Genomic DNA, 13,486 nt, shown 5'->3' on the forward strand with positions numbered 1-13,486 from the left:
AGGTCTTGCAGCCCGGGGGGGCCGAGGATCAGGCGAGTATATTTTTTTATTTGAGCCCCAAGACCAAAATGAACAGTTAACCCCTGCAGTGCGGGGGTAGGTCCACTGCAAGGGTTAACTTTTTCCATTTCCTGGAGTTTCTCTTTAAGCATCTGTTATTACAAAGATCTGTCATTCGTGAGTTTCAGTCACATGATTGGAGAGGAGGCGGTACCACTGCACCCTTCTCCAGTCACCTCCTGTGTGAACCCGTTTTGAAGGACATCATAAGCAGTGTTGCAATATGTAGAGCATTAAACTCCTCAATTATCAAAGCATGGAACGAAAGGATGATCTTCAGACCTTCAGCAGCCAGTCAGAGTCAGCTTCCCCCTAACTGCTGAGACATGACAGATACATTGTGCCTGGTTTGCCATTCTTCCATGTAGATGTGATCTAGTGGTCTACAGGTACCTACTGTTGATGGAACACTAGAATGCAGTTCATTGTCCCATTGTTTTGTCTGGTCATTTGGTACAGTCCCCTTTTCCTGTCTCTGACTGAGGCACCGTTGGTACGGTTCAACACAGATGCAATGGAAGAAATGTGGTCCATGGTTTTCTTGGTTGTCCTCCCTGAGAATTTGCCTCATTACGTGAACAGATTGTACTCAAAAGGTCCGTGTGTCTAGCCTACGGCTACTTGTCTTCATCTTTTTCTGTCTTTTCTTTATTCCAGTCTTGAAGACCCGCTGGTAATGAGGTGTCTTCCTCAAAACTGCCCGTCCCTTCTACAAAATCTTCATAGGAGGACTTCTCGGGGAAAGGCCTGGGGCCCAGCAACTCAACCATATCGGATTTCTCCAAGACTTCCTTCTCCAGCAACAGCTTCCCAACCTGTTTGGGACAAAGACCAGCGTTACTTGGGCTGCAGATGAATAAAGCTGAAGTCTAGGCAGATAGAGAAGACACTCATTATTCTAGGATTGTATTCATAATAAATCATTAAAAAGTAGAGGTGCACCGAAATTACATTTTGAGGCAGAAACCAAAAAAAAACCCAAAAAACAAACATATATATATATATTTTCGAAAACATTTAGTTTGTTTAATATATTTTATGATTTTTTTATTTATTTTTATTAAATATTTTAAATTTTTAACTTTTACAAGGGATGCACAGATACCGTTTTTTTTCGGTACGCGCCGATACCGAATACCGATACCGGGAGTCCAAAGTGTGTAATGACTCGCTGCCCGGCTTCCTGATGTCGGAAGTTTGGGTATCGGACTAGGCATCGGAGCGTTACAAGTACTCGCCCAAATACTCGGCATTGGTGCATCCCTACCGTTTACTATAGAAAAAGAGATTGAGGACAAAGGCCCCAGGACTGAATGAACAGGAATCCTCTATACTGTACTGAGTGTACCTGTTTAGTCATACATTGAGAAGATAGTATGATTACCATGTCCACAATCATGAATTACAGGAAGTGATGTAGATCACTTCCCATTCATTCATAACTGGTACATAGTAACTCACACTATATCCAGTTATTTACAAACATTGAGCGATCACTGGTCGCTGAGTGTTTGTATACGGCTCTCCATCCTGAATCGGCTGTCACAGGAAGATGAGTGGGCGGTGCGAGGAGGAGAGCTCAATCTCATTGGACAACCGACTCCTCCCCCTCACCGCCAGCGCGGTCTCCGGTGACAATGCACGGTTGTCTCCACCCACACACCGCTCTCCTGATCTGTTACAGGAGGAGAGCTTGGCCTCCTGTGACACGCTCTCCTCCCTGCTGAATGCTGCGCTGTGTCAGAGGGGACACAGAGCAGCGCCCAGCGGGGAGGAGAGAAACTAGGCTTGCACCACAATTTCGGCCGAAAGATAGCACTTCCGGCCGATTTGTTTTGACGGCTGAAATTTGGGTGCATCTCATTGGTTCTCAGACTGGAAAAGCACTAGGAGCAATGCAAATGTATTGACAAGGAACATGCTGATGGTGCACAGAGAGATGACCAGAATATTCTCCTGCTGCTCCTTTACGGTCTATTCAGTAGGCTGGAGGTGGTGGGAAACACCATTGTATCCCATTTACAGTTTATAACTGTGAACCTGGTGTCATCACCTTTGCTGTGCGATGGGGCTGTGTCAAATTCAAACAGGATGGGAAATAATACAAATCCTTTGCCAGGCAAGACAGTCCAACTATACATACACTGAGTGGCCAGATTATTATAACCATCCTATCAGTACTTCGTTGGGCCACGAGATGACTTCGTTGGGCCGCCTCGTGACTCCACGAGATGGTGAAAGGTGATGCGAGGAATCTGACACTGTACTGTGGCCCTTCTGTTGTCTTGTACCAGTCTTGCCACTCTCCGTTCTGCCCTAACATTGACTAGTCACTGACGGCCACAATTCGCGCGTTCAGACCCAGATTTTCGGCTGACAGTCCGGTCTTTAAACACTTTAACAACAGCTGCTCTTAAACATTTACCGAATTCTGCTGTTTTGCTGATACTCGCTCCATGGATCCGAGCGCCAACAATCATCCCACGTTCAAAGGCTGTTAAATCGCGTTGTTTCCCCGTATCTTCAGAAAAGAAATCACTTCTACTGTCGTGGTAAACAACTGAAGCTCGCTGTGCCCGTGTGAGCCTGCCAGCGGGTTTTTAACGAGTGTAGTGGGAGCAGACTCCTCCCACAAATACAGGCTAACTAATTAGCCTTCAAACTTATCGAACAGTTATGATAAAACACTTTCAATGGTATATTTAACTGGCCCAAAGAATTTACCGTATTTTGCGGTCCATAGGACGCAGGGAGGTCCGGCGCGCCTTATGGAGCACTCGACAGACCGTAGCTTCTGTCACAGCTTCTATTTAGAAGCCGCAGTTAGCCGCAGCAAGGCGCTGTGATTACAGCGCCACGGTCTCAGTAATCACACAGAACAGACTAAGAACCTCCGTTCTTAGTCTGCTCTATGGTGATCTCGATCGTCGCCGCTGCTCGGTTTTAATACGAGTGATCTCATTAGATCACTCGTATTAAACGAGCAGTGGCTCCTACTACTCGCCCGGCGCCCGAAACTGCATGTCTTGGGCGTCGGGATTCGCGCCATAAGACGCAGGCACATTTTCCCCCTCCTTTTGGGGGGAAAAAAGTGCATCTTATGGAGCGAAAAATACGGTACATTACACTGTAAAACACCACTTCCCTTCTAGTGTTTGCTAGCGCTGGGAAAAGGGAGGAGTATATCCTAGCACAGAAAGATATTCATTCTTTAGAAAGAATCCAAGCAGGACAGTTATTCATACAGTACGCCATGAACCAGGAGTGGCCTGTTCTATGGCCTAGAATGTTATATAATTATCTTATTCATTAAATTGTGGTACATGTGCCACAATTTGGGAAACGTCAAAATAGATCAGTCCTTCACCACCGTCTCTGTCTCTACCTGTGAATATGCTGTATGTGTGACCTTCCTCAGGTCATCTTGTGCTCCAGTTGTGATGCGCCCAAAGAAGATCTGTTCTGCCACACGGCCTCCCAGCATCATGCACATTCGGTCGAATAACTGCTCTTTGCTGTACAGGTACTGCTCCTTGGGGAGGTACTGCGCATAGCCTAGGCCTTTTCCACGAGGAATGATGGACACCTAGACAAAAATCAAACCAGAGAGAAGACTGCACGTGAGTGTCATATACCTACAAAGAACGACGAAGATTGTGCAAAACTGTCACTTAGAAAAAATAAGCATGTCTGTGTCCCATCGCACTCCAGACCGGAATCCACATATGCAGTCAAATGGGTGCTGGGACGATATGCGGATGGTGCCACACAAACCCAAACATCAGCAAGGTAGTCACCCGTACATCAGGTCCAGTGTATCAAAGCATCTTTATTTATTTATATGGCATCACAAATAACATCAATGTTTCGGAACCTATAGCGGTCCCTTCATTAGGCAAAACAGGCAAACATAGTGACCACCATAAGGACAACCATAGTGACAACCATGACTAACATGCTGATTTTTAGGCACCAACAAGTAAGCTCTAACAAAGGCTTTGTGAATTCCCTCTTATCTCTTAAAGGATATAGAGGGAAGACCATGCAAAAATAAAAGTTAACTACAACACAATGGCCATCCACAGGTTCTGGTCAGGTGCCCTAATGACTATTGAACCCTTTTAATTTACTATCCTTTATTATAAATGACCAATATATTACGTGGCACAGTAGCATCACCAGGCCGGGTGTCACCCAGTGCACACATCATTATGTCACACATGCCGTCATTACGCACGTAATGACATCACGTGCACTTCACTGCCGGTGGACATCTTGGTGATGGATGCCGTCAAAGAGAGGAGGGGACGGTCTCCCGTCCTCTTTCGTGCAGCTGTCAGACTCTCAGTCCATGACTGAGTACCGGACTATGCTCCATAGAGCATAAGTAATAGATTGGTATTGACATCATGTCTTTGAGTCCCAACAGTATAGAACACAGGACACAATGCTTGTCCATGACTACATTTGGATACTGTATGTATGGAGACTATATAATGATTTATTTAGAGGGGCTCAGTGCCTTCTATGCTTTCCTGTCTTTGTGCTCAAATCTGTTGTTGTACCTTTGACACCTGTTATGAACAAATAAAAGCATTAAAAAGACACACATTGGTCTTGGAGGACAAGCAGCGAAGACAATTAGCACAGTTCTGTCTTGCTTCACTTGTTTTTGGGGCCTAAGTCCCAAAGGAGCAACAGGGGGTTTGTGCCAACAGTGCCAAACGCAGAGAGAGAGATCAAGACAAAGAAGTGAGGAAGATCATTTTTTGATATGATTTTAATGGGATCATTAAACATTTTGTTAGTCTGGTTCTACCCGACTATGCAGGGTAAAAACCAGAACAAAGAGTTGCAGTTGACAGATGAGAGAATTCATCTGCACCTTACCTTTAGTAAAGGATCAGCATGTTCCAAGAACCACCCAACCACAGCATGGCCGGCTTCATGATAAGCAACGGTGCGCTTCTCTTCAGGCTGAAGGACTTGAGTCTTCTTTTCCAATCCTGAGAACAGAGGGCCAATGTAAGTGAATTTACTAGCCAAATACTGTGATTTTTACTGTTAATTGAAAAGAAGCTTTTTCGTTTGAAGAAACTGAACAATAGATAGTTAATGAAGGAAAGTGTGTGTGAAAAGGTAAAAACGTGCAATATTGCCGGCTTACTCCACGTGACAGGTTAACAAGGCAGACAATACACTGCTCCTCTGAATAAAGAGTAGCCAGCAGAGCTGATCCGGACATCTTAGGGTACCCATACACTGTGCGCATTTAGTTGGTTATTGAGGAACCGGCCGAAATTCTCACAGAATGTATGCCCCTGTTGGCACCCTTACGGCCAGCATCACTCGATCAGCTGATCAAAGGAGCCGGCTGGAAGATCTTTGCACGACTAGAGCCAGCAGCCAATGAGCTGCCAGCCCTGGTTGGGTATTCTGATGGCAGCCTTCGGCCGATGTCAAAATACAATGCAAACACCGAGATTCCTCAATCGAGACACTCGTAGTGTTGATGGAAGAATCGGCTCTATTTTTTTTCATTAAGCCCACGGGTTGAACGAAAAAAAAAAATAGCAGTGTATGGCCAGGTTACACAGCTGTCCCTGGGGCCTCTTGTTGAAACTGTTCCAGGAACATCCTTCTGGGAAGAGGCCCCACAAGAGACTAACACATAGGAAGCATCATATCTTCCAGTTACAATGAGAACACTTTCAAATTCCAGCAGCAAGATCATGGGCAGGTATATAGACACAGAGAAGCTCAGGTTGGCTTGGTAATCCTGCCAAGTTACTATCTGAATGGGTAACGCTTACAGTCTTGATCTATGAAACATGCCTTCCATGATTGTGATCCTTTCACAAAACACATCTTCATATAAGTAAGGCATAGGGACAAACATGGGACAGCTTTAATAAGAAATATACTAATGTTTCACCATCATTCCATACCTCCAATTACACGTTCAATAGCTTGATTAAAGTTCTTCTCCCCCACAAACTCACTCAAGTGCCTGGCTGCGATAAGGGCTGCCTCATTACATACATTGGCAATATCAGCACCTGAAATAATAAAAAATGTCATGTGTCATGCTACCATGCAAATCGATCACATCGGTGAACACTGGTTTGCCATAAGGCAGTCATAATCTCACCAGTAAAACCAGGAGTTAGGGCTGCCATCTTCCGGGCCAAGGCATCCTTGTTGAAGTTCTCAGGCAGCTTCAATGGACGAAGATGAACCTTAAAAATAGAGGCCCTGCCTTTAATATCAGGGGGGCCTAAAGGGGAGAGAGAAGAAAAAAAAAAAAAGTTACCAAAATATTCACTCTCAATAAAATGGGTGAATCTATTTTTTGGGAGTAAGGGAGCCAGGTATACCTTCATCGTCATTTCCTACGGATTACACCCAAACTCCAGGCAAAAATAAGAATACAAAAAAATTAAAATGATCAAATAAAAAATACTCAGCCAATCTAGAGGCGAGAATTGCACCCCGTGCAACAAATTGCGGGTAGAAAGCACACAGAACGCAAGTATTTGGAATGCTTATTTGCAGCAGTTTTCCTTTCCATAAATTATTTGTAATTCATTTGCAATGTATCTTGGAACTTGCTAGAATTGATAAGAGTAATACTCACAAAAGTGAATAGGAATAGTGAATAAGAATAGAGCCTTATATGACAGAACGTGGAGCTCCAACATCAAACATAAAAGCAAATGACCGCTGGACAGACGTTCCTGTGTGCCAGCAAAGGATAACTGTGATGACGCGTTTCCGGGGTTACGCCCCCTTCATCAGAATCTGGTGAAGGGGGCGTGACTCCGGAAACGCGTCATCACAGGAACGTCTGTGCAGCGGTCATTTGCTTTTATCCTGGTTTGATGTTGGAGCTCCATGCTCTGTCATATAAGGCTCTATTCCTATTCACTTTTGTGAGTATTACTCTTATCAATTGTTTTAAACTTTAATAAATGTTTCTGCACTAGGAAAGGCGCCCCCTGTTTGTGTTTTCTTTCTAGATCTTGCAGTCTCCCTGGCTGGAGTGGGGCAGCGACCTGCAGAACTCTTATCATTAACCCTCCAGTTGAGCGGTCCGCTCTGGTGCTTTTTGTTTTCATTTGCATTGCTGGAAAATATGGCTACTCCAGGAACATCGTTCAACTGAAAGTTCACTTAGGCTTTAAAGTTCAACCCCCAATCCCAACCTCTTGAGGGTTTCCTGCAGGCAGTCATATAGTCATTTTACCTATATAAATCTGACGATCAAATCTTCCCGGTCTCATCAGAGCTGGATCCAGGGTGTCGGGTCGGTTTGTACCAGCCAAAACAACTACATTGGTGTCAGAACCGAAACCTGAAAAAAAAAAAAATCAGAACAAAACAGAAATAAAAAAAACAATCTCAACAACCCCACACACGTGCATGCATTGCAGAGTTTTTCATATGCGAGTCAGTTGGGGGTAAAAGGCCATGTTGGTACTTGAAACATAATGAGGGGAATTTATCAAAACTGGAGAGCTGTGCATGGCAACCAATCAGCTTCTCTCTTTCATTTTTAAATCTTAACTGAACAAACTGAAGAGAGAAGCTGATTGGTTGCCATGGGCAACTGCTCCAGATTCTGTCTGCTCCAGTTTTGATAAATCCCCCTCAATGTTTCTTGACCTTGTGCTACAGATCAATAAAACAACCATGAGTACTGTGTGGCCATGTCCCAGGATTGCCTTTCCATGTGGCAGCAAATTAAAACAAGGAAAAGTTCTCTCTCACATAAGCCTTGTTCAAAAAGAGTTAACATAGAATCTTGCATGGAGATTCTTTTTTATAAAGATTTCCGACTCTTGTATACGATTATTTTCTTGCAGTTACCTAAATGAGGGTTTAGTCTGTTCCATCAATTAAAAGGATCCCTGCAGAGCAGTAAAGGTTACTAAAAAATGTTGCTGTCAGTTCCACGTATGACCCACGCCTGCCCCCTGCTGGCAGCACAGAATTATGTTGTGTTTGCATATCCTGACAGCTATAAAGCAGCTCTTCTACAAATGTCTGTCATTGCTGGCACTCCTTCCTGCTCCAGGTTATATCTCTGGGCCTTAAGAAGGAAAAGGGCACTGAACCATTGGTCAAGATTCTACCTGGGACCCCAGCGAGAACATACATTTGCCATTTTGCCTTATGGGAGAGGAAGTAGACTCAGCTGCTGTCTGCTTGCTCATAGAATAAACTAGAATCAACATACATAGTTTAAACTCACAGACTGGACATTTCCACAGCTATAGGCTCTAGGTATTCATTTCATCATGGCCAGAATGGATACTGATACTAGAGCTAGGCAATGTATTCTTGAGATGTACATGGCAGTACAGAGAACTCTTAGCCCTCATTCACATTATAATCGGCCCGCACGTACAGCTACGTGCTGCGCACAGGACTGTATCGAAAAGCTCCCAGGAAGGACAGGTGCTGCGTGTGATTAGTACGCAGCCCACGTCCTTCTCTATGGGACTACGCGGCCGTACGCACCCCTACGTCCCACCCGACCTGCACGTACGTGCGGGTGAGCGTACAAGTACAGGATGGATCCTGTCTGCGTCCGAGCTAGGAAACATACACACCTACGGACCTGCACTTAAGGTGACCGTAGGGGGGTGGGGCGTACGGCCGCGTAGCCCCATAGAGAAGGACAGGGGCTGCGTACTAAATCACACGCAGCACCTGTCCTTCCCTGGAGCTTCTTGATACGGCCCTGCACACAGCACGGAGCTGTACGTGCGGGCCGATAACAGTGTGAATGAGGCCTTAGAAGTATATTTCTGGGCAAAAGTACATTTCTACAACACATGCACATTTTCCCATGTTTCATCTCTTTACAAAAAGTACAGGAAATACCTGTACATCCTTTCAGAAATCAAATGAGCTACTAACTTCCTGTAAAGAACCGACAATGCGTCCTCTGCTGCACTGAAATCCCAAGCAGCTTTGTCAGCCCTGCTGGATTACAAAACATCCCCTTTATATTGGGGAGGAAAAGGTGTTCTGTAGTCCACCAGGGGAGAACTGGGCAGGCCTAACAACACTGCCTAGGATTTCAGTGTAGAAGAAGCCCCTGTTTTGTCAGGTCACTACAAGAAATAAGGAGCTCCCTGGGTTTTTTGGAAGGATGAACAGATAATTTTTGTACTTGCAGAAAAAAGGATAAAATGTGCACGGATTGTGGAAACATACTAAATAAGTGGGTTTTTTTTGGCCCAGGCATAAGGAAAATAAATCAATTACTATACATTAGGAATGCACCGATACTGAGCATTTGTGCGTGTACTTGTACTCGCCCAAATTCTCCGATACTTACTAGGATACCGGAATTTCCGGCCAGAGTGAGATTCCCTCTGACTGGCAGTGTCGCGAGGGAGCATGGAGCCGGCTTCCTGGCTAATCAGAAAGCCTTCTGGCATGTCATGACCCACCTCCTGGCTTCCCGATTGGCTAGGACGCCTGCTTCACGCTGCCGAGCTGCCCGGCTTCCTGAAGGTTGGGAAGCCAGGCTACCTCACATTGTCGCATTAGAGCGCGAAGCCCGTGTGCTTTCAATAGTACACCGGCTTCCTAATTACACAAGCCCATGGTAACTTGGGATGCTTGTATCAGCGAGTACTAATAAAATAATAATCGGTACTTGTACTCGATTCCCGAAAAAAACGTTATTGGTGCAACCCTACTATACTTCTATAACTCTATTGAGGAAATCCTGCTGGAGATGAGGCTTTAACTGCTGAGTTCCTATGCAGGGTTTCAATGAAGAAATTCCCTTTAGTAGAATGCACCCAAGCCAGTCAGCCTACTGTACTACCAGGGGATCCCACCACAAAGCATCCACACAAACCCGCAGGTATGTATAGAGGCTCAGGGAAGGAGGATACACTTGACTGCAACCATGAGGTTTCAAGCTTGCTGTGTTTCCTGTCTGGTGGGAGGAACCATCTCTCCAAGGTCATGCTGTGCTGAAAACAAAGACTAGAGAAGTGGTAATAGTATTAGATGTGTTCGTTACACAATGAAAGTTTCCTAGGAAAAGCTGTCAAATGCTAAAGAAAACAAATGGCAATGCCGCCCATATGACTGTGGATTTCACTTACCATCCATCTCCACCAGCAACTGGTTGAGGGTATTTTCCTGCTCGCTGTGCCCTCCGAAATTCCCTTGCCCCCTCTTTTTTCCAACAGCATCAATCTCATCGATAAAAAGGATGCAAGGTGCGTTCTTCTTTGCCATGGCAAACATATCTCGTACCTACAAGGTTACAAGCACAGTGAGACTTTTTTTCCCCTTTTTAATAACTGTGAAGAAAAACTGTTCTTGTTATTGACAATAAGTATGAGGGTCGCTTTTGTGTCTTCCAAGTATTACAACAACGAATGGGAGATTGGTTGTTGTGAAGAATAATCCTTCCTTTGAGTCAGTGGCCCCCAGCCATTGGCTGGTGAGCTGAATATGAGCCTTTGGTTGTGGTCCCCAGCAGCCTCTCAGTTGGTGCCCATTACTGCACTACATGACTCGTCTCAACCAAGTCAAACAGTGTGACGTAATTATACCGTTGCACTTTAAATGTTCAGCTTTTTTCAACAAAATGCATCACACACACACACCTTAGCTTGTTATAGTAGCATAAAGCTCTTAGAAACCAACACACACACACCTTAGCTTGTTATAGCAGCATAAAGCTTAGCAACCGACAACCTTCAATTTACACAACACTTTCCCACTCGCTGACCCCGTTTCAAGGCTAGCGATAATGAATTCTGACATTTTTCTTACACTCATTTACTCTTCAGGAGGCCTGCAATGAAAGCTTCTCCCACGACAGTGCTAGAGAATAAGTCAATAAAAAATGCTGCAGAATAATGGGCCAGCAGGCAACTATTGATACTGCTGAACCTTAAGTTGCCCATACACTGCTTGATTCTCGTACGAGAATCGCGGGAAATCCCGCGATCGTACGAGAATCGAGCAGTGTGAACGAAGACGTGCGACCGTTTCTACTGTACAGTCGCACGTCTTTTGTCTAAGGAGCACGCTAGAAAGCCAGCCGAAAATCGTACGATTTTCGGCTGGTTTGAACGGTGCTCGGGAGACAAATGCCGAACAGGCCGCTGTGCGCACGCGCACACTGCCCGTTCAGCATTGCGGTCATCGCAAGCCCGCCCCTCAGGGGGGCGGGCTTGCGATGATCGAGAGTGCGATCTGCCTGTCCAAGATGGGCAGATTAAAAAAACGTACAATCACTTTACAACCATCGCAAGACTAAGGTCTTGCGATGGTTGTACAGTGTATGGCCACCTTTACCCAACACCTTCCTTCCTCCTGCAGATTACTATTGGCCAGTGTGACTGCCCATTGTGGTGATGGGTCAATGGAAACATGTGGGGTAAGGTTGAGCAGCATGTTTAGCACTACTACTACAGATTTGCCTATATGAACCATCTAGGGTTTGGCAGTAAAAGGATGGTTTGGTAGGTCTGCATGTATAAGGGGAAGGGTTGCAGCCTTTTTTTTTTTATTCTCCGTGTTCTTGTTGGGAGATTTCATCTCACATTGCATCTGAAGTAGGTAGAAATACCTGTTTTAAAAGCCGTCACTAAAACAAGTGTCACAGCATTTATTCTCAACTCCTGTTACTGTGACAATTGTCAATGGTGGAACAGAGTCTAACATTTCCTTACACTATCCAAACTGTCATGACAAATAGGCTGGCGTTCCATTTGAGCCATAATGGGTGCTCTGAATCAAGGTTACCATTCTCCTACTGTATTTAAGTGAACTGTGCGCAGTCAGATGATTTGTGTTAACAATCATGAGTGACACTGGTACAAAAAAAAAGAGATATGTAAAAGAGAATTTCATCAGAAGCTACAGGTGGTGGGATAGGCCAGATGCTTAAGACATAGACCCAGTAGGAGTGTGAATCACAATGAGGTGTATCATTATGCTGCTTTCTCTAAAAGATGCTATTTCCATAATACGCCATCATTGGTGTTCTTTAGGTGAAGCATACTTCCGGAATTTTAGTACGCCTGATACAGGCCTTTCATAGGAATCCCTTACTTTGGGATCAGCTAGTTCGAGCAGATATCCACTTCCCTAGAGCACAGGAAACAACAGTTTTGGAGACCTGTAAATTGGGATCGTATTCCTCTCGATCCTAATCAGAAGGTTTCAATGTCATAAAAGGTTTTATCCTTTAATATTAATAGCAGGAATTTTTGATACTGCACTTCCTGTCTTGTCAACTGACTTGTAATATATTAGAATGACTACCTGTGCAGCTTAAAATATACTGGGGAAACTACACAAAAAGCACAAAACAGAATCTCACAAATACAAGTTTTCAATGTGATCCATCCAGATCCAACTTTCTGTGGTAAGACATGTAGAAGCAGCACGTAAAGTCCAAAAGGGAGTACCTAGGAGCTGAAAGCAGCAATAGATATATAGATATATCTATACACTGAGTGGCCAGATTATTGTGACCACCCCATCAGTACTTTGTTGGGCCACCTTTTGCCTTCAATACTGCGGCAATTCTTCTTGGCATTGACTCCACGAGATGTTGAAAGGTGATGCGAGGAATTTGACACCATGCTTGATGAATAGCACTGTCCAGTTCTGTGAGATTTGATGGTTGTGGAACCAGCTGCCTGATGGCTCTTTCAACTTCGTCCCACAAATGCTCAATTGGATTGAGTTCTGGTGATTGTGGGGGCCACCTAAGCAATATAAAGTCTCCCTCATGTTCTTGAAACCACTCCTGCACAAAACGAGCACCGTGGCATGGCGCATTGTCTTGTTGAAAGAAGCCATCTCCATTGGGATATGCCATCAACATGATCGGATGACCTTGGTCAGCAACGATTCTTTGATATGTTGTGCTATTCAGACGTTGTTCCACACGATTTAAAGGGCCCAATTCATGCCAGGAAAACATGCCCCAAACCATAACACTGCCCCCACCAGCTTGAAGGGTTGTGCTCATGCATGTGGGGTGCATGCTTTCATGCTGTTCCCGCCAAATTCTCACTCTGCCATCTGCATGATGCAACTGGAAACGTGATTCATCGGACCACATGACTTTTTTCCAATGCTCGACTGTCCAATCCCTGTGTTGCTGTGCGAATTGGAGACGTTTTATCTCATTAACTGCAGACAGCAAAGGTGTTCGAACAGGCCTTCGGCTTCCATATCCCATACGATGCAGTGTACGGCGAACAGTGCGTTCAGAGATCATTTGAGTGGATCCCCGATTAAGATCCGCTGTAATTTGATGCACTGTTGTCTTGTACCAGTCTTGCCACTCTCCGTTCTGCCCTAACATTGACTAGTCGCTGACGGCCACAATTCGCACGTTCAGACCCAGATTTTCGGCTGACAGTCC

General features: G+C 44.9%; 1 protein-coding gene across 1 annotated transcript in view; it reads right to left on the reverse strand.

Annotated features, from left to right (window-relative positions):
- Positions 1-677: 677 nt before the first annotated feature.
- The window catches only part of LOC108795260 (AFG3-like protein 1), a 25,680-nt gene continuing 12,871 nt past the window's right edge, over positions 678-13,486 (reverse strand). Inside the window, exons 8-14 of the mRNA XM_018566473.1 lie at positions 10,194-10,347; positions 7,307-7,414; positions 6,212-6,337; positions 6,009-6,119; positions 4,951-5,066; positions 3,428-3,646; positions 678-875 (exon numbers count right to left, since the gene is read on the reverse strand). Coding sequence (XP_018421975.1) covers positions 678-875; positions 3,428-3,646; positions 4,951-5,066; positions 6,009-6,119; positions 6,212-6,337; positions 7,307-7,414; positions 10,194-10,347 — 1,032 coding nt within the window. The remainder of the gene's footprint in view (positions 876-3,427; positions 3,647-4,950; positions 5,067-6,008; positions 6,120-6,211; positions 6,338-7,306; positions 7,415-10,193; positions 10,348-13,486) is intronic.

Source organism: Nanorana parkeri, unplaced genomic scaffold (assembly GCF_000935625.1).
Source record: "Nanorana parkeri isolate BGI_ZX_2015 unplaced genomic scaffold, ASM93562v1 scaffold952, whole genome shotgun sequence".
Lineage (NCBI taxonomy): Eukaryota > Metazoa > Chordata > Amphibia > Anura > Dicroglossidae > Nanorana > Nanorana parkeri.